The sequence below is a fragment of the Dermacentor silvarum genome, chromosome 1 (assembly GCF_013339745.2).
Source record: "Dermacentor silvarum isolate Dsil-2018 chromosome 1, BIME_Dsil_1.4, whole genome shotgun sequence".
Lineage (NCBI taxonomy): Eukaryota > Metazoa > Arthropoda > Arachnida > Ixodida > Ixodidae > Dermacentor > Dermacentor silvarum.
In genome coordinates this window covers 319,444,000-319,463,384 of record NC_051154.1, presented here as the reverse complement: position 1 = coordinate 319,463,384, position 19,385 = coordinate 319,444,000, and the positions used below count along the sequence as shown (strand labels likewise).

The window sequence follows — 19,385 nt, the reverse complement described above, 5'->3', positions numbered from 1 at the left end:
TCTGCAATAATTCTTCCTGAAGCATAGCTTCTTGGGTGTCATGGCTGTCGAGTGGCTGAGCACATTGAACGCATACGCTTGGTAGCCTTATGAAGTTCTCTGTACTGCTCTGATAAATACTCCAAATGATGCTATCAAATGATTGAATTGTATAGGCATTTAATAAGCTTTTCTGTTCACATTCAAATCCTAGGTACTCACGCACACTTAATTATCTGTTGCTATGGCAGCATTCTGCCTCACATGAGCATGCTCCAGTGCATTCAGCAAATTTCTCTAAACGTGTGCACTTTTTAAAAACTTTTACTAGAAGATTGGCTAAATTGCACAAACGCTGCAGCGAACATGCTGCAGCTTTTTGCTGCCAGTCTGCTCTGGCATACACCCATCTCTTCCATGCTGACCTGTGGCCCTGTTTGTTCCAGGCCCTGCGAACATACAAATTTTGGGCCCTTCAAAGGGAGGTAGTTGCTCAGCTACACTTGGTTGGAGCCGTGCCGGACACACAGTTCAAGCGACAAATTGTTGACAGCCCAGAGACTTTCATCATGTCCTTGGAGAACCTAGAAAAAGCTGCCGCCTATCTTCAGAAGGTGAGTTACATTTACCGGTTTAGATGCACAGCTTCTATAGGGGCTCTCTCCCTTCGCTGTCCTTACTTTCTTAGTGAAATGAAGGTGGCACTTCCATTTCATTTTTAAATATTCATGTGCCATAGCAAATCACGCCAGTAACAATGGTGGCATGGCAGCATCTACATCAATGACAAAAAGGTGGAAAAAATAGAAAATGAAATGCATCATTAGATTTCGTGGCCTCTGGTGCTCGTATTTTTGTGAAGCAGCGGATATGTAACAATGTTGATTGCATATGCTAACTGTGCACATGAAGCTGGTGACAAGCAGTAAAAGCTGTTGGAAATGGCTGCTTTACAAAGCCACAATCCTCCATACACTGAATCGAATGCAACAGCAACATAACTGTGCGTAACTTCTACTCTTCTAACAACTGCGTACTTAGCGCCAGAGCGGGTTCTCGCGCGCACCGTATCTTGAAAGCGATCTCCAGAAGGCCCTGACCTTTATATGCGCTGTGCTGTCACCGCTCAGTTACCGTTGAAGCGATAAACCGCACGAACTTTCGCTTGCTGCGGCAGCCACGCTCATGCACGCTGACTCCACGCTTGTTAATTCAGCGAGTTTTTTTTTATCTCTAAAGGTTCGGTTACTATTTTGAACGCGGCGTGTACATTGAGCAGGTGTCTCAGAGACCCATGTCTCAGTGATCGGCGCTACCTCCTGTGCCTTGGTGAGAGCTAAGCGGTGCGAAGCTCGTTTCTTAGATCTCCATGGCGAACTCCATTGGCGGAGATCGCCAACGCGGTGACGTTTGTGTCGACTGTACATGGAGACGACGTCACTGCTGCACAAATCCAAGCAAGTCGATCCCCTCCAAGCATAGTATGAGGCAGGGCATTATTAGGTTTTTTTAAGCCGCACTAATAATTTTCTTTTTTCGGCCTAACGAGTTTTCAGACTATTTTTCAGTCCCCACAAGCTCGGAAAATCGGTTGGCAACTGTACGGAACGTCCTAACCTAACCGCCGCACATTGCTACCAACCGGAAACTTCGAATTATCCGAATGCAGCCACGCGGGCCATTCAAGTTATCCGGTTGAATTTGCATTGAGAATGACGGGACCGCTCAAATTCATTGAATTAATCGCAATTTCAAATTAACCGAGTTCGAATTATCGAGGTTTTACTGTATTTTCACCTTTGACTTGGTCAGTGACCGCAATTTCCTCATCATCATGTTACCTGACCAGACGAACTTTCTTCGAACTCTTGACTATAATCCTCCATACGCTGAATGGCATGCAACGGCAACATAACTGTGCATCTTTTTACAGTGAGGTAAAATACAGGGATACAAATAAGTTCAAAAGCAAGACACTAGCAGTGTAACACTTGGCATGAAAGTAAAGGGGGGGCACTTGGGACAAGTACTTTTCTTTTGTGCTGCGTTTTTAACAGCAGAGCTGTTTAAGCCAACCGTCAGTTCGTGTGTCACGAACAAAACCTTGCTGAGCGCTGACGTCATCTACGTTGCATACCGACCAGTGTTGCAGACTTACAACTCTGGAATTGGAATGACTTGGGAATCATTCACATTTTTGCGACACCGGAATGGAATGGCAACAATGCTTGGAGAAATAGAATGGGAATGGAATTAGGCGCCTTTTGCCAGGAATGGAATGGGAATGTAATTACTGACTTTTCCGAAAATAGAATGCTTATTCGTCTACGTGCTGTTTTTTATCAAAATACGCCAAAGAACCAACCAGCCCCTGTTCAAACACTAGTGAGAGCCTCGAATTTAACAATAAAGCAGTATTGTTAAAATGGCTTGGCTGATTGCAAGTACGGTACATTTGGAAGCAACGCGTCTGCAACAATTCTGTCCTTATAGACTCAATTTCTCCGAAGTTTGTCTCGATTCTTCACGTAATCGCGGCTCTATGCTGTTGGCATCCGACTTGCGGAACTACAGTGGCGGCATACTGCCCCCTCCCCCCTTACGCCTTGTCATTCTTTACCTCGGCGGCGCCTTCGCCCTGGCCGCCTGCTTTCTCCCGCCTGCTCACGCGCGCAGTGCGGCCGCTAACATGGCACATTGGAAACAATCTTTTGAAATTACTCGTGAAGAAAACAAACAAGCTGCACGATGCAGGGTTTGCTCTGAAACTATACATGCTGTAGTCGGAGTTTCATCTAATTTGATTAGGCACCTAAAAAGAAAGCACGAACGTGAGTACACGCAACAAGAGAAAGGGCTGGCAAGCCAGCCGGAGATAATGTTGGCCTTCATCGCTGGGTGCAGATCTGTGCCTGTTCATCGAAAGGCTGTTTTTGATGCCGCCATAATATAAGGTCTCCATGAACATACTTTTCTCAGCATAAAAATACACTTTGTCGTCATTTTAGCATTAACACTTTAAGCTTAAACAATATTAAAACATCACAAGCTGTTAAGACATGCTGACCATGCATATACTATATGTAGCGGGAGAACTGCCCCTATGGGAATTAGTAGGGTGGTTGTACTGTACCAGGTATGACACCTACCTACTTTCCCTCTACCTTGGTAACGTGTTTAGCATATTTTTGCAGTTCGCAACGCTTCTGGTGACATCAGGCTTATGGTGCGTTCATCGGTAACTTGATAAAACTACCAAGATGTCTTTTCTACGTTGAGGAATCACAGGAATGGAATTGAATTGCCTGTAGCCATTCCCGCAGTGGGAATGGGTTGTTTTTTCATTCCGAACAATCGAAAGGAATTTAATGGCGGCAAGTTCTAATTCCCCGTAATGGATTTGGAATGGAATGGGGGCGCCCTTTCCGCAACACTGATACCAACCACATCGCGGAACGGCGTATACTTCGCCTGCTCTCTGTGCCGTGCACATGTTGCCTTGACATGGCATTAAGGAGAGCATGCGTGCAGCGCGCTATTCTCAGGAGAGATAAAATTAGAGTGAGAAATTGTAGCAGCCCCAACGAGGAGGCAACGCGCAGAGCTGTTGCCGGCGCCGTTTGCGTTTCCCTGCATTTGCGCCGAATGCGCGCAGTGTCCGTGACTGCAGCAGGTGCCTCTGATGGCAGCTCGGCAGGTTTCGACCAGCCACGCCCTGGCAAGTGTGTAGGCGCAGCTTGGCCGTGACATCACCGGGGAGATAAAGCTCAGAGCCGCCGCGACGGCAGTAGAACTCTCGTTGACTCTGTGACGAGTTCATGTAGCTTTGACATGGGACAAACAAAGAAGGTCCGGGCAGCCGACAAAGAAGCCGCTTATCTTGATGCACGTCACGCGGCTAAGCGAGTGTCTGTGTGTCAGCGGCGAGCCGATTTTGGCAGCGAGCCGCCGCCAATGTTGCGCGACTGCCCCTGCATACGATGCAACCACATGGCAATTTGGGAACATGAGGTCGATGCAGTTCTCATGGAAATAAGTCTTGGAAGTTCGATTGCTGGGCCTGCGTTATCAATAAAATGAGTTGGCTGGGAAGGGTAACTGATAATAGTGGTATGCAATGGAGTGCAAGGCAATCGCTAAGCGATCGCAGCCCTGGTTGGCTTTGGAATGATGTTAGTGCCTCTTAAGCTTTACTGTCCCTTTCTGCCTCAATCCTTCAATTGGTACTAAAAGAATTTTGTCTGGGAAGTTTCCAGAAAAATGCGACGCATATAAGTGTGCTGAATTAGAAATAAGTAAATAATTGCAAACAAGGTACAGTACCAAAAATGTTGAGTTTTCTATTTGTGTACATTTATCATTTAAACTGTTTTAGTCGTGGGAATCTATTCAGCAGTGTTTGTAAATCGCATTTGTTCTCTAACTTTCCATAGTTCTGTTCTACATGGCATATAACTTGTAACATTTCTTTATAAATTAGCCAAGTGTTGTAGCAAAGAAAATTTTTGCGTTTTCTATCGTAAATGATTTACAAGGAACATAATGAAATGTGTTGCATGTAATACATTATATTTCACGAATAGACTGCATTGTGTGTACTTGTGTAATTTGTAATAATATGCTATTACTTTGTTGTCTCAATTTTGTATGTCATTTGTATGTTTGTAATATTTTCGGTAATGTTCAGTATGTAAACATCTGTCCTCAAAAAGGTTGTGCTATTAGTGCATAGAACCATACTATCCTTTGGCTAAGAATCAAGATGGTGATGCCCATGTATTGTACGAAAGAAATGGACGTAATAAAAAAGAATTTGAATTTGAATTGGAAGCACGTCATTTTACTGTTTCTGAGCAGCCCTCATAAGGGATAATCTTGCTTCCTCTGGTCAGAGCTCACATTTGTTTCCAGTTGCAATAACCAGTCCCCGGTTTTTGAGCAGCCTCACTGTTTCTGTCTTTGCACCTGTGTCCACAGTTGAAGGAGCTGGCGAAGGCTCGCCATGACGAGATTACTGCCCTTATGGAAGAGCTTACCATTTTGTGGGATCGGCTTGATGTTCCCGAAGAACAACAGCTCGGGCAACCCACTGGCCTCACTGCAGAAGTTATTAACACTGTAAGTTCCACTATCACACACTGTATGCCCTTGGCCCACACGTCTTTTGTGACATGATGTTCAACTTGTTGTGAACCTGCTTGCACTTCGACCCACTATGTTCATTCAGCGGCTATGGTGCTGGGCATGAGAGTGGAGGTTCAGTTCACGGCTGCAACGGCCTAATTCCGGTAGGGGTGTAATGCAAAGATGCTCCTGCACCCTGCTTAGCGTGAACATTAAAGAACTCGAGGTGGTCAAAGTTGATCCGAAATGCACATGCTTTCACACTTTACGAAATAAGCGCTGCTTTTGTTGACATTTCCTCTGTCCGCGGCGCCTTATCATTTCGATCGGTCTCTGGTGAACCTTGTACTGACAGAAGTGTCCCTGGCCGATGCGATGCTGTTCTGCGAATTGCCGCATTCGGGCACTGTGTGTGCCATCCCTGCATTACGCCAAAATTGAGGAGCACTCGCAGTGACAGTCCGCTGCTACGTCAGCCGAGGCGGCCCGTCCGGGGAGCGCCAAGGCTATAGCTCCGAAAACAAAGTGAAACGCTCACTAGCGTGGCATCGAACACGAGGGCACCGTGGCACGCACGACATCTGGTACTGCACAGGTCTCTACACCGAATATATCGAGAATATATAAAAAATGGAACAGTACATATTCGATTTGTGCATCAAACTATTTGAACAATCACTTTTCGGTTTGCTCATACTCGATATTCGCACATCCCTACAAATAATTGAAGCAATTGTCACATAAACAAGTGAACGCAAGCAAAGACAAACGCGATACAGATAAAGTGAATTACGTATGGGAAACTACTTGCTGATAGAGACTAAAAACGTCTAATGGCAAAGAATGAACAGTGTCAGATACATATTGACTTCCACTGTCGTATTGTTTGCGAAAGAAAGCTATTTGAACACAATGCCTCTTTTCTGCTTGTACTAACACATTGAAAGTGCAAAAATGAGTACAGCTATCTTTAGCAAGAGTTGTATCCGCATGGCTGTACAGTAGCCGACCGATTTTCCGGACTTCGCGGCGACTGCAAAATTGTCGAAAGCAGTACGAAAAACGCCCCCCCCGCCCCCCAAGAGAAAAAAATTGAGGCTTAGAGCGGCTTAAGACAAATGTCGCAGTTTCGCCCAAAAGGCGGAGCATTGATTGCGACAGCAAATTAATTGACAGCGATATGAAGTAAGGATGTTGGTTTTATCGGCCGTATAAAGTTGTAAATATGTGCTTACTAACTAAATAAGCACGGTGTCACGCGCGCACAGGTTACATGAACACATCTCGCTCGATGACCGCGGGCAAATTGACCTTCGCGCGGTCTATTCTCTCGCTTCAACGTGAACGTCGAAAGAAAACGAAAAAAAAATGGCGCATACGAAGCTACTGGCGCTCGGCGCACACCCTTTGTACCCATCGCAGATCGCGGGCGCCCACTTCAGCTACATAGCAGATCGCTTTCAAGATACGGTGCCTGCGCGGCAGCTCCGTCGGCAGCAGCCGCAAGAGCTGAATGCAACTCCCCACCGTCTCCGTCGCCTTCTCCCTGTGCCCCGCGAGCGAACGAAGTCCGCGCGCGCCTCCGGCCGGCTTCCTCTCTCGCATGCGTAAGAATAAATTGCAGTTGCCGGCTGACCCTCGCAAGCTTGTACCTGCACACAGCATACGGAGCAACCGAAACTTGAAAAAAAAAACCAGTTTCCGCGATAGTGCCGAGCTGACCAAAAAAAAAAGTGCCGCTTTTTGGAACGTTTTGTCGGCCAAGTAAGAGCGGGCATGGCCTCGGAAAAGAGAGGATAGCGTGTGTCTACTAATCTTGAGGGCTATACAGGGGGCACTGGAAGCCAAGCCAGCGGAAAATCTAACACGGCGGCCTCCAAGATCGGGTAGCGTGGCTCAGAGCGAGCGATTTAGTCCGCAAAATCGAACATTGGCACCTAGATTCGTCTGAAAAATCGGTCGCGAAAATGCATTAGCTCTATGGGAATCCTGCCGGCACATCTATGAAGTCCGGAATATCCAACTAGTCCGAATTTTTGGAGTCCGAAAAATCCGTCGGCTACTGTATCTGCAAAATCCCGGGATGGAGTGGAGAAGACAGCGGTTTTTTGAACATTCAATGTAATAATGCAACAGCAGTAGTTGGATGTTCGGTGACTGTAATGGCTGTAAGCGAAAAGCGGCGACCATAATTATGCCAGAATAAAAAATTTTTAGGCACACTTCAGTGAATGTTCTGCACTGTTCGTACGAGGTGCAAACCAGAGGCATATTCGAAAAATTTGCTTTCATATAACAGTAGCCTACTATCACGTGATCGTAAATACTAAGTGCAGTACAAGTCACCTGGTTTATGCCTGGCATAGTATTATAATGACCCAGAGGGAAAAGCAATGCTGGTGTGTGCGAGGGATTTCCAGGAAGTGCTGACTTTGCATTGGAGATGCAGCACACCTTGAAAATGCACCTGGCAAACTGTTTCATTCATTACAGCTGACAAGTCTCTCCTATATTGTTTGCAGTGCATGTTTTTCTGTATTAGGACATAATAAATTAGTTTTTAATAATCAATCTTGAACAGTAACTGCAGTACACTGAGGGTAAAGCTGATGCCGAGCATCCGTTTTAACTGCATGTTTTGTTTCCTTCGCTTAATTTTGCAGTATTGTGACTGAACTAGATTCAAGCATTTAGTATGGGTAAACTAAAACTTTTTTACAGGGATTTCACTCTAAGAAAGCTTCATTTGTGCAGACGTGGTAGTGTTTTAGGCCAAGTCACTTTTGCGACAAGCCAAGCACACGCATAACCCACATTCCCGTAATGCAGTGGTGCTCATTAAAAATTTTTCATAGGCAGTGGCACCATATTTACCCCTATTGCAGGAATCTTTATGGGGTCTGGCATATCCTGCATGTGAGATGTTCCTGCTGCTGATGTTTGTTGCTGAGCTTGTGCCATGATCAAATCTGTTAATTTGCTCATCTCTCTGCTCATTTACTTCTGTCCTGCCAGCTGAAGGTGGAAATGACAAGGTTAAAGGACCTGAAAAGGCAGAACATGCAAAAGTTTGTGCAACGCACGCATGACGAACTTCTCAGATGGCGTCAGAAGTGCTGCATCGCACAGATGCTTGAAGAGCCATATGACCCAGAAGGTTTGTGACGTCTCGAACATTTGTGTTTATTTGCACAATATTGTGTGCTGTTAAAGGGAACACGCCATTAGCATTCTGCCGTCTATTGTCGTCGAGATATGACGTAAAGCCCAGAATTCGTTATTTCATTTTATTTTTTGGAGTGGGAGGTAGGCTCTATAGACTGTAGATAGAGAGAGGCACCACTTGCTCCGCGAACACAATCATTCACTAACTTCTGCTGATTTCCAGTTGTTAAATGAGGTTGCCACACCTGGTGGTCAGTCTACAAGTTCAATTTCTAATTTAGGTAAAGCAATTTATTATTTAGACAATTTCTCAGTGTTTCATCACTGTCATGGTGTGCCAAATACTCTCGTCTCCGGTTGTTTCAGTTTTTAGTTGTCAATGGCATTGCATACATTAAATAATGTAAATAATGCTTCTTTTTGTTCTTTATCGAATGGACTCCTTGCAACCTTTGTAGCGTATTTTTTTAAACATGCGGAAATATTAGTCTGGTGATCAGGAGCCCGTTTTTACCAAATAGTCATTCAATTCATTACGAAACAGCAAGACTATACCGTACATGTTAGCCTATGAATAAGTATCTCTCGAATTTCAAAGTATATCCTTTTAAAGAGACAGTACCGAGGGATGGTAAATCCGTTGAGATGAGTAAAGTGCTTAACAGATATCATTTCTTGGATAATTTTTTTTTCTATCAGTGTGGGAACCGAAGCTTGTGCTTTCCATTTCATGTTTTGCGCCCCAACGGCGGCAGTGTGGCGTCGTGGACTTTAGCGTGTTTGTACTCATCAGTACTGTCCTCGAGCAGGAAAAGCGTTTGAGAATTACAGGATTGAGTCCTCTGAAATGCGAAGTAATCCATATATTAAGACCCACAGTGCCGGTGTGGCATTACAGTAGGGGAGATAATAGACGAAGTTCAACAGATCAGAAACCGGATACAACAGTAAAAAGTGGATTTGAAGGTTTCAAGGATCGCAAGGCTTTATGGCTTACTGCACTCACTCACGATAATTCATGACTGAGTACTTTTGCACGCAAACTAGGGGAGGACAACATGTGAAGAGACGCAGAACTGCAAACTTTAAACTGAATTTTTATTGGTTGGCATGATTTACATTCGGGTAGGTGTGCCTAACCGGATGTGCATCATGTTGTGCCCGTGTATAAACTCTACCCAGCCCATCATTAAATGTTTGGAAAAGCAACTTTTGTGTTGCTTTACACTGGACAACCTTGAGTGTAATTTTTAACGCGATAGTGTTAGGGGTCATGTGTTGCGGGAAATCCGGCGTCAACAGAGTTTCTGTGAGCGAAAATTTCCGTATATGTAGAAGCCGTTCCTTGCTATATGAAATGTGGTATATGCTGGTTATATTGCTAAACTATTCAATCACTTATGTTGCTCATACCTTGTATTACATTCTTGACAAAGTTATTCTTCGGAATTTTGAAATGACAGCCCACAAAGAAATGTCATGAACCAAAATGCTGACAGTGCATGCCTTTTACGTTAAATCTTCTCAGACTAGAATATTTAATGTGCAAATTATTACAGAAATCTGAAAATGATGTAAATTTTTTCGCGCGGCTGTGCACTACCTCTGGGATCAGCCCACGCAAGAGGCCGCATTTCTACCAGAAAGCTCGCCACCAGCGTTTCCCAGTAAATATTACGTTTACATAAGCTGCAGTTGCCGGGAACCTTGATGTGCAGTCAGGTATCTTTGAATGCTATCGCGTTCCACTCTTAAAGGTGAAGCTTAAGTGTCCTCCAAATTTTTCATCCAAGTCATGTCTTCATGCCTAAACGTGCAAAAAAATTTGAGCTCCAGAGTAAAAGCAGATAATTCCAGATTGCAACAGCAGTACGCCTGGTAGTGTATATCATGGTACATGGATACAAACCTTCGCTGTCTTATCGTTTTTCCAGATGTCTCGCAAGAGCATCTAGAAAAAATTGAAGATGAACTGAAGATTCTCAAAGATCTCCACTCTGAAAATAGAACCATCTTCGCAAAGGTTGATCGTCGGGAAGCTCTGTGGACCAAGTTCCTGGAGCTTGAAAAAAAATCAAATGACTGCTCTCGCTTCAACAGGAAGGCTAAAAAGGAATGCAGCAGACTGCAAGCAGTATTGCGCAAAGTATGTATGTTTGTACTATATGCCTGTTAGCACTATATGCCTCGTGTGGATTCGAACTTGCTTAACACAAAATCCTGGACAGTTCAAACAAATCTCTTAACTTTGACAAGATTTGCTACATTTTCAGTGCATTTTGATGCGGCTTAGTTTGAAGTATTCAGTCTAGGAGGTCACTTCAAGCATCCTGGCATCCCAGTAGAGCAGAGAGAGATGCAACCAACAATGCCACTAGATTGACGCTGACATAGGATTGTTGGAATAACACCTACTAGCCAGGAAACATATCACAGAGAAAACCACAAAAAACTTCGGTCGACGCTATAGATCTTTTATGGAGCTATTCTCGCACCTCCGCCGTTGTCTTCTTCGATGAGCAACCCAACATGCCTAGCATAGAATTGCACCGAGTGGCTTTCAGTCGTGTCAAGGTCGTGGCATTACCCCCCTCCCTGGAAGCATCGTCTCGATGCGGAACATTTATGCAATGGGGGGGGGGGGGGGTGCCACATTGATACTGTTGAAGCATACGTAGATGGTGAGAGAGGTGTAGAGCTTTTCAGTCAGCGGAAGTAGTAAAGCTTCAACCGAGAGACTTGAACGACATCGGGACAGGCGTGGGCGTCGGGACGGCGAGTGGTGCCTTCTACTTCAGGAATCACTTCATATGTGACATCGCCGAGTCGTTGAACGATCCTATAGGGTCCAAAGTAGCGGTGCAAAAGTTTCTCTGACCTACCACGCTGGCGGATTGGTGTCCACACCCATACTTTGTCACCAGGTTGATAAGTGACGTCTCGGTGATGAAGATTGTATCGGTCGGCGTCGTTGTGTTGTTGGTAGTGGATATGCATTCGTGCGAGTTGGCGCGCCTCTTCGGTGCATCAAACGAATTTGGCAGCATCAGTGACAACATTAGAACAGTGGGTGGGTAAAAGCATTGCGTCCAACTTTGTTACAGCTTCCCGGCCATGCACCAAGCGAAAAGGGGTGAAGCCGGTAGTTTCTTGAACGGCAGTATTACCGTAAATTTCCGAGCAAGCGCCCCCCCCCCCCTCGAGCAAGTCGAAATTACCGGTAAAGTTAAGGGGGGGGGGGGGGCGCTATCCCGGAGCGGCACCAAAATTCAAGATGGCCACGACAAAATTTATTTTCCTGCAAAAAAAAAGCCCAGTGGGAATAGCATTAAAATTTTATTGAACATGAACTTTATTAAGCCAAATATTTGTTAGTGGTGTTCATCACTCTCAAAACCACCATTACTCAAAACCACCGAAAGAACTAGAGAAAGAGCGCAACGACGCTACACCGGCACATCACCGCGGCCGGCGACGCGAACATTGGTTATGCAGCTTCTATTCCAGGCAAAATTATGTCCGTGAGAGTAAAGTGACGCGTAATGTTCACTTTATTAAAAACCATGTCCACGGTGAAACGTTTGGCACTAATGAGAGTTCCGATACAAGTGAAGTTCAGCTGCAGTGCATGGCTACCGACGGCGAACAGCGAACCGTGGCTCGGCCTTGCTCGCATCGCAGCTGGTGGTGCAGCAAATATCAGCATGTTTTCTTCATCGTGTGAAATTATTGCGAGGAGAGGGTAAAGAGGCAACGACGATAACAAAAAATTGCTGCATGGGAGCGTCGGCGGTTCATGCTGAAGCGCCGTCTGCTAGAGATTCGAAGTGAACTGAAAAAGGCCTAGCGACGACATCGGTGGCGAGTGATTAGCAGCGGTGAAGCTGCCGGCGATGCCAGAGCGTAGCCGTGAGCACTCCTCTGTCACCGAGTGGCCACGTCGCTGTGCCGCAGGGAACTCCTCCGTGCCGTGCGAGAGGCAGATCTCGCCGTCGGCCGGCGGTCCTACGGACCGCCAGCCGCAGTTCGCCCCGATGCACTCGTGTGCCCAATGGGGCGCCCGGGTACGACCATGATTCGATGAAATGGCTCACTGGGGCGCCCCGATGCGCACCGGTGCGATTTGCTAAATTTGCCATTATTTTCGTAGACTGGATGTGGGAGACCAGTGCAGAGCGGGAGGGGGGGGGGGCGCTTTCCCGGAACGGCGCGGAAATTTGAAATCAGCAGTGAAGTTAGGGGGCGGGGCTCTTGCACGGGTGGGGGCGCATGCTCGGAATTTTACGGTATACGCAAACGTAACACATCGGAAAACATCGTCCGAGTTTTTGTGGTCGACTTCAACATACATGGAAATCATATCAGCGATCGTTTTGTTTAGCCTTTCTGTAAGCCCATTGGTCTGGGGATGGTAAGCAGCGGCTTTGCGGTGAACTGTACCACTGAGATGCATGATATCTTCTGTGAGCTGTGCTATAAATGCTGTGTCCCGGTCGGTTATAACAACTGTCTGAGCACCGTGGCGGAGTACGATGCCATGTACAAAGAAGGTCGCAATATCATTAGCAGTGCCTCGGGGCAGAGCTCGTGTTTCAATTAACGTGTAAGGTAGTCTGTAGCAACAGCAATCCAACGGTTACCAGCCCTCGACGTGGGGAATGGTCCAAGCAAATCTATGCCAACTTGCTGAAACGGGTTCCGTGGAGGATCAACGGGATGGAGGAGTCCAGCGCGATGCACGGGTGGTGTTTTGCGTCTCGGGGCAGTCGCGGCATGTCTTCACATATTGCTTTACGTCACAGCGAAGGTTAGGCCAGAAGTACTTTTGGCGTATGCATGTAAACGTCCGTACGAATCCCAGGTGGCCCGAATATGGCTATTCGTGAGAGGCCCGCAGGATGTCGTCACGTAGTGCGGATGGCACTACAAGGAGGCAGGCGGTTGCGGTCGACATCCTCGGAAGATCTTGAAGGCCGTATTTCGGAGGCAGTCATTGAAGCCATTGGCTTTTGCGTAGGTTGTCCGCTTCCAGTTCCTGGGGGTCAGAGTACATAGACGCGTACCCAGCACGTCCACCAATTTGTCACAGACAAAACCACAAAGACTTCGAACGACACTATAGATCTTTTATGGAGCTATTCTGGCACCTTCGTCATTGTCTTCTTCGATGAGCAACCCAACATGCCTAGCATGGAATTGCACCGAGTGGCTTTCAGTCGTGTCAAGGTTGTGGCAATATAATGTGAATACACTAGTATTACGCAAACTAAGCTTCAGCAGCAGTCTTGCAAGCTTTGTGTGAATATTTGGTCTTCGAATTGAGTAGTTGCTATTCATAAATGCAAATATTTTTAAGCTTCGATTTCTTCAAGCTGGCAACTCTACAAAATGTTTCATACCGGCGGCTAAGCAGACTTGGAGAGTAGGTACGTAGTGGAAGATGCTATATGTTGCTCAGGGAGCAAGACATTTTCATTTGAACTGTCATCATTCGAGCTCGCTGACGAGTCCGGACTGTTCAAATAAATTGCTTGTTTGCTCCTAATGCTCTATTAGTGCTTTTAAAAAACATTTCATAACATGCACTGTAATGACAAACTTGATATTTTGTGAATATACGAGGACATAAACATGGGTGGTGAGAACGAAAGTTCATTATTCAAAAACTATTCGAAATTGGATTCGCTTCTGGTACGATTCGTGTTCGATTCGGTCTCAAAATTTACTTTCGCACACCCCTACTACTGATTTATCATTCTGATTGTTTCGAGTTTTTAGAGATAAAGCTTCGGAATCTGATTTTTGGCGTGTTTCATAATAATAGCAGTCAAATCTACTACTTTTTCAATAGATAAGAGCTATGGCGCACTTAACAATCAAAAGCGTTTGTGCCTTTTCTATTTTTAAGTTTAGTTTAAGCTGCAGCATTGCTCCAAAAACATTTTGATGCTGCTGTGCTGCATTTTTCGTCAATTTGTTGCACGCCGTTTATGTGATTTGAGCTTGTGATATGTTTTCTCCTCAGCTGGAGCAGGATATCCACTCCCACATAAAAAACTATCGTGGCAGCAAGCAGGAAGACTTCAACAGGTGGGGAGACAAATTCTTAGGCCATATCGCTGCACAGAATGAAGCCTACAGCTTACAAAAGGAGCAAGAGCAGCTGGAAAGGGTGAGGTCAACCATGGCCTTTTGCTTTACCAAAATTTCTCTTCACAGCATCATCTGGCAGAATGTTAGTTTCATTCCGATGACCGGGGTAACTTGCGACAACTTGGCAACTTTTATGTGCCGAGCTTTGCGTGTGCGTTAAGAGCTCCAGGTAGTTGAAATTAGTCAAACCTCGATATACCAAAGTTGTACTTGCAGCAAAAAACTTCGACAACTCCTCAGTAGTACCTAGACGAAGGCGAATCTTTAAGGAACAGAACTCCCTATGTGCATTTTTTTATTTTCTTACGCATGCACAATATAGAGAGCATAGTGAGCATGATTCGGATCCTTGCGCTGGGTCGCTAAATGCACAGTTGGTTGCGGAGCGAAAAGGCGTACCCCTCCCTCGCTTCCATCCCCCCACGGCCTTTCGCGCGACGGCCGTGCTTTTGCCCTCCGTGAAAGCGTGCGTCCCTCGCGTGCTGTATGTGTGCGTCCCTTGCACATACAGCATACAGCAAGTGGCGACGATAATTTTGCCCTTGAACTTTATGTGGAACCTCACAGCGACGAAGACGGCAAAAATCCACTTGGATTGTCCATATAATTGCTATCGCAATAAAAGAGAGTTGACTCGGTCGGTACCCCTTAGTCCAGGACTCTGTCGACGAAGGCTGATGCCCGTGCTCTCTATCTCGATGAGCTATTGTTTGCTCTCGAGGTCTGTGCTGGGCAGAGTTGCCACCCACCCCTCAGTTGACTGATTTATGGTATCTAACGTCCGATTCTCTTGGCAGGTCCATACCATGTGGTGAAGGTCTGCCCAATTCTTCCCATAAAACCTACATTCCTTGTTGAAGGATATTGGATCCATCGCGTGTCATTTGTGCAGGTTGCTATAAGACAGCATCTGTAACTTCCCGAGTTGTATTTCTTGAGACTTGTTCAGATTCCTTTGCTGAGGTGTGTGGGGGGGGGGGGGGGGGCAGTCGTCGCACAAGTCTGTGATGCTGAAGGAGTTCCGCGTATGTTATGGCCACGACACTGGAGTGTTGGAGCGTTAGGGGAGATCCTGGGGACAGAAAGCGGTGCAGCAGTGTGCGCACACTGATTCCCCACTGTGCACTGATGCCCTGGTACCCAAATAACATGCTTCACGTCGGCTTGTGCCTTCGAGTATTCGAGAATCTTAGGCGCTTATTGCACGATTCTAGCCTTGATGTAATTCCTGAACGTGGTTTGGGAGTCTTTTAGGATGGATTGTTAGGCACGATGGGTCGCTGCTAGAGCAATAGCTACCTCCTCTGCTATCGTCGAGTTCTTGCTTTTGATAGTTGCCCCGTTGATTAACCTTATGTTTTCGTCTACGACTGCCACTCTGGCAATGCCATCGATAGAACTTTGTGATTAAGTAACAGGAAGGCCAAGCCATGTGCCGCGTATCGCCCGACAGCTTCTGCCCAAAGCCAAATACACCTTGTCCCATGAGGAATATGTCCGGCTGCTGCAACTCGCTGGCTAGTGATCCTCGAGAAGAAATATAAGATGTATTGCTTGCTTGGGCAAAGTGTAGCAAATATATATGCAATATTCTGCAAGACACATATTATATGCCGTATTCATTTCTGTGCTGCTACATATACAACAAGTGCAAGTATCCAGTGCTGCCATTCTTACATTGCCTATTCATTTTCCCTCCTCTTCTCGCTGCTGCATGTCTCTGTTTTCCCCATTGCTTTTACTAAGGTTTTAAAGAATGCAGTCCGAAAAACTTTTTTTTACAGTGAAGCTGTTAAGGGTTCAATCTCCGATGGTCATGTCCGCCTGTAGAAAAAAACTCTCCTTATCTCGAGCAGATTTTGTTTCGCACTTTTAATATTTCACTCTGAGAAGATTTAACATAAAAGGCATGTGCTGCCGGTGTTCTGTTTCGTGACATTTGTTTATAGGCTGTCATTCTCAAAATTCTGAGGAGGTACATAAACTTGGACATGCAGCAACACCAGCAACGCTCAGAAATGTTGTTGACGGTGGCGGCGGCATTTTGCCCACGTTCGCACCGAACGCATGCTGCATTGGTGAAATGTTTATGAAGAACGTGACCAACTTTGCCGTACTGCGTATGGCGGTGTACCGTAGCGACCATAAGGCCACGGTCCCCGTGGTCACTATGTAAATGGAAACCACCGGATCATATATATTTCTCATTCTTTAATAGTTAAAATAACCAATTACATCATCACATCTTAATAGTCATAATTGGAAATACATAATTCCCACCATAGTACAGCTTCACTGGTCTTCCATCTCCACCCCAGTGGAGGGGCTGACAGTTTTTTTTGCAAACTTTTTTCAGCAGAGCGAGAATTACCCTATAGGGTACATCAGTGAGCATTCATTAAGATCTCCCAGAATTTACCAGTTTATGACGCACAAGAACCAGAAAATCGGACACTGTACATTCTTTTTAAGTTTTTGTAAGGCGGTGCTCACGGTCGAGAGCCCTGACTACGATAATATTCTGAACTTGAATTACGTGGGTGCACAAAGAGGGTTTTCTACATTTCTGAATTGTAATGTGAGGTTACGGATGTAAAGACATTCTTCTGCAATTGCTCTGGTCTCCTGTGTGCAGCCTACACCACTCACAAAGCGAGGAATATGTACAAGCGCTCATTTTATGAGCTCATTTCGTAACCGTGAAGTGGTAATTATGTATACTCAAATACTGTGTTGTTGAAGAGTTTGGGAAATCCCGGTGTCCTGTGTGCACCTTGCAAAACACCGACTGCTGGATGCCCATATTGCAATGACGTAGAGGGTCTCCAGTACAGGGAAATTGGTGCATCCTCTCCAAAGCCAACAAAAAGAGCTCGAGACCAAGCGGACAAGGAAGGAAATGTGCATCACGTGACGGGCACTTGCCCTGTTTCCTCCTTTTTCCTCGCGCTCTTTCCTTTCAGCTTCACTCTCTCTTCTACGTCAAGCAAGGCCCACTCATGCGAGGACGGCTTGTTGGTGGGTGATGCTCAGGAGGCCCATGATCATCGGGCCCACGTGACATCTGCCTCCCCACAGCGTCCGGTCTGTCGCCGATGGGAGCGACTCGGGCGAGCAGGGCCACCACGAGCATTCCGTCCAAGATGAGGTGGCAAACGTGCAGTAGCATGTCCGACAGGTAGATCAGCTTTCGGGCACCACCTGGCTCGGTAGGTTCCGCTCGCACAGTTGACAACTTCGCTTGTAAACGGTGTCGCTTGAAGGAACCTGGGAGGTATATTTGTCATGCTAATTTGGCCAATCATCGCCATAAAATGACCAACTGAGAAATTAATGACGCTACATAAAAAAACAAACTACAGCGCGAATGAAAGATGAAACACAAGAAAGGTGATGTCAGAAGAAGTGCCAGAAAGCATTTGGTGAAAACATTTTATTTGATGATGACTCGCACCTTAGTAGTCCTAGCCACTCGCAATGTAGGGAGAGAGTCGATACCTTGTCCAGAAATCTCCTCCCAGAGAAACTCGTCTTCGGTGCTTGACCGATGGATAGTATTCCAGCTTGACCGATGGATAGTATTCGCCGCCAACTTGCGAATTTTGAAGCCCTGTCAATAGCTCAATACGAAGCCTAAGTTTGCCAAGGCAACCAACCAGGAGCGGTCAGGAGTGAGCGTGCGCTGGAGAGAAAGCGTGCGGTCAGACCTGAAGTTGCGCGTGGTTCCATGCTAGTTGAATGCTCATAACTAATCAAAATTAGCGACACCCAACAGCTATGACAATAACTAGCCATCTGGCCAAAGTTTCGTCCTTGCGCGGGCGGCCGGGGCCGACAGCGTAAGGAACTTCCGGAGGCACGAAATTCTCATCGATATTCAAAAGCAGATTTTCATTTACTTGAGCCTGTTTATGAAACTGCGTCCGTAAAAATGCACAGTAACAATACGAAGATACGCATAGACCCAAGCATTCTTCTTGCAGATCGATGGCAGCCACGTATGGGAATATGCTATATGACGAAATATAGTGCCCGAAATGAGTGAGGAGCAGGCTCCTGTTGAAAAGATGGTGTTTGAGAAAAAAGTGACTTCTCGCTCCGCTTGCGAGCTCTATACGCGCTGCGCACAACAAAAAAATTTGGCAGAGATGTTCATGGCAACGTATGCTACCTGCGGACTGCATTTTTTCACCAAGCCCGAGTGGTGGTTCAGGACCCCTTCATTGGGTGGAGGTAGGAGCAATATTTGGGACATCAAAGTCTCTGGGCAGGCTGTCTCTTGGTGGCGTGAGAAACGACAACCCAAGACATAGCGCCGCTTGCAGCTACTGAGTAATTTATAGAGCAGTACATAAAATAAACACCAAGAAACTCTTCTGGAAGTTGTCTAAGTATGCATAAGCATTGTGCCACTTGCTGATCTCCACGCAGCCCGGTGTCATTATCAATGTTATGAAACTTGATCCTACCAGTATAAATAACAGCGCTGCTGCGACACGAACTGCTGCGGATGGAGGCGCAAGGTGAATTGATGACGCAAGCAAACTACTACTGGTGGCAGCGCCAGCTACACTGAAGACATTCCGATTATTAAAGCTGTTATCGTTCTTTAGCGCCTTATCCATCCGCGTCGAACCATTATGAACCGTAATGAACCACACTCCGGCGGCGGCTGCGTATGACGCAGCACGCTGGCCTCAACTTCAAAGTGATCGGCGATAGGGAGTGTGGGAAGTGCTCATAGCTTCGTGCACGCTGTGTTCTTGCCGCTTAGTTCGCATCGAAGCAAGACGTGCGGGCCCTATCTTGAAAGTGATCGTCTTACTTGACGGCAGCCAGACGGATTTAGCCGTTGGGTAGGCATAGAAAAATCCGAGGACACCAAAGCACTTATTATGAGTGGACTCCTAAGCACATTATTGCGAAAGCATTAATGTCCAATTGAATGCCGCTGAGCAATCTTT

At 46.1% G+C, this 19,385-nt stretch overlaps 1 protein-coding gene across 1 annotated transcript in view; it reads left to right on the top strand.

The window, feature by feature from the left end:
* Positions 1-17,447, top strand: part of LOC119442719 (protein regulator of cytokinesis 1-like) — a 60,407-nt gene extending 42,960 nt beyond the window's left edge. Inside the window, exons 4-9 of the mRNA XM_037707701.2 lie at positions 426-593; positions 4,957-5,097; positions 8,119-8,260; positions 10,203-10,414; positions 14,294-14,440; positions 17,385-17,447. Coding sequence (XP_037563629.2) covers positions 426-593; positions 4,957-5,097; positions 8,119-8,260; positions 10,203-10,414; positions 14,294-14,440; positions 17,385-17,447 — 873 coding nt within the window. The remainder of the gene's footprint in view (positions 1-425; positions 594-4,956; positions 5,098-8,118; positions 8,261-10,202; positions 10,415-14,293; positions 14,441-17,384) is intronic.
* Positions 17,448-19,385: the final 1,938 nt, after the last annotated feature.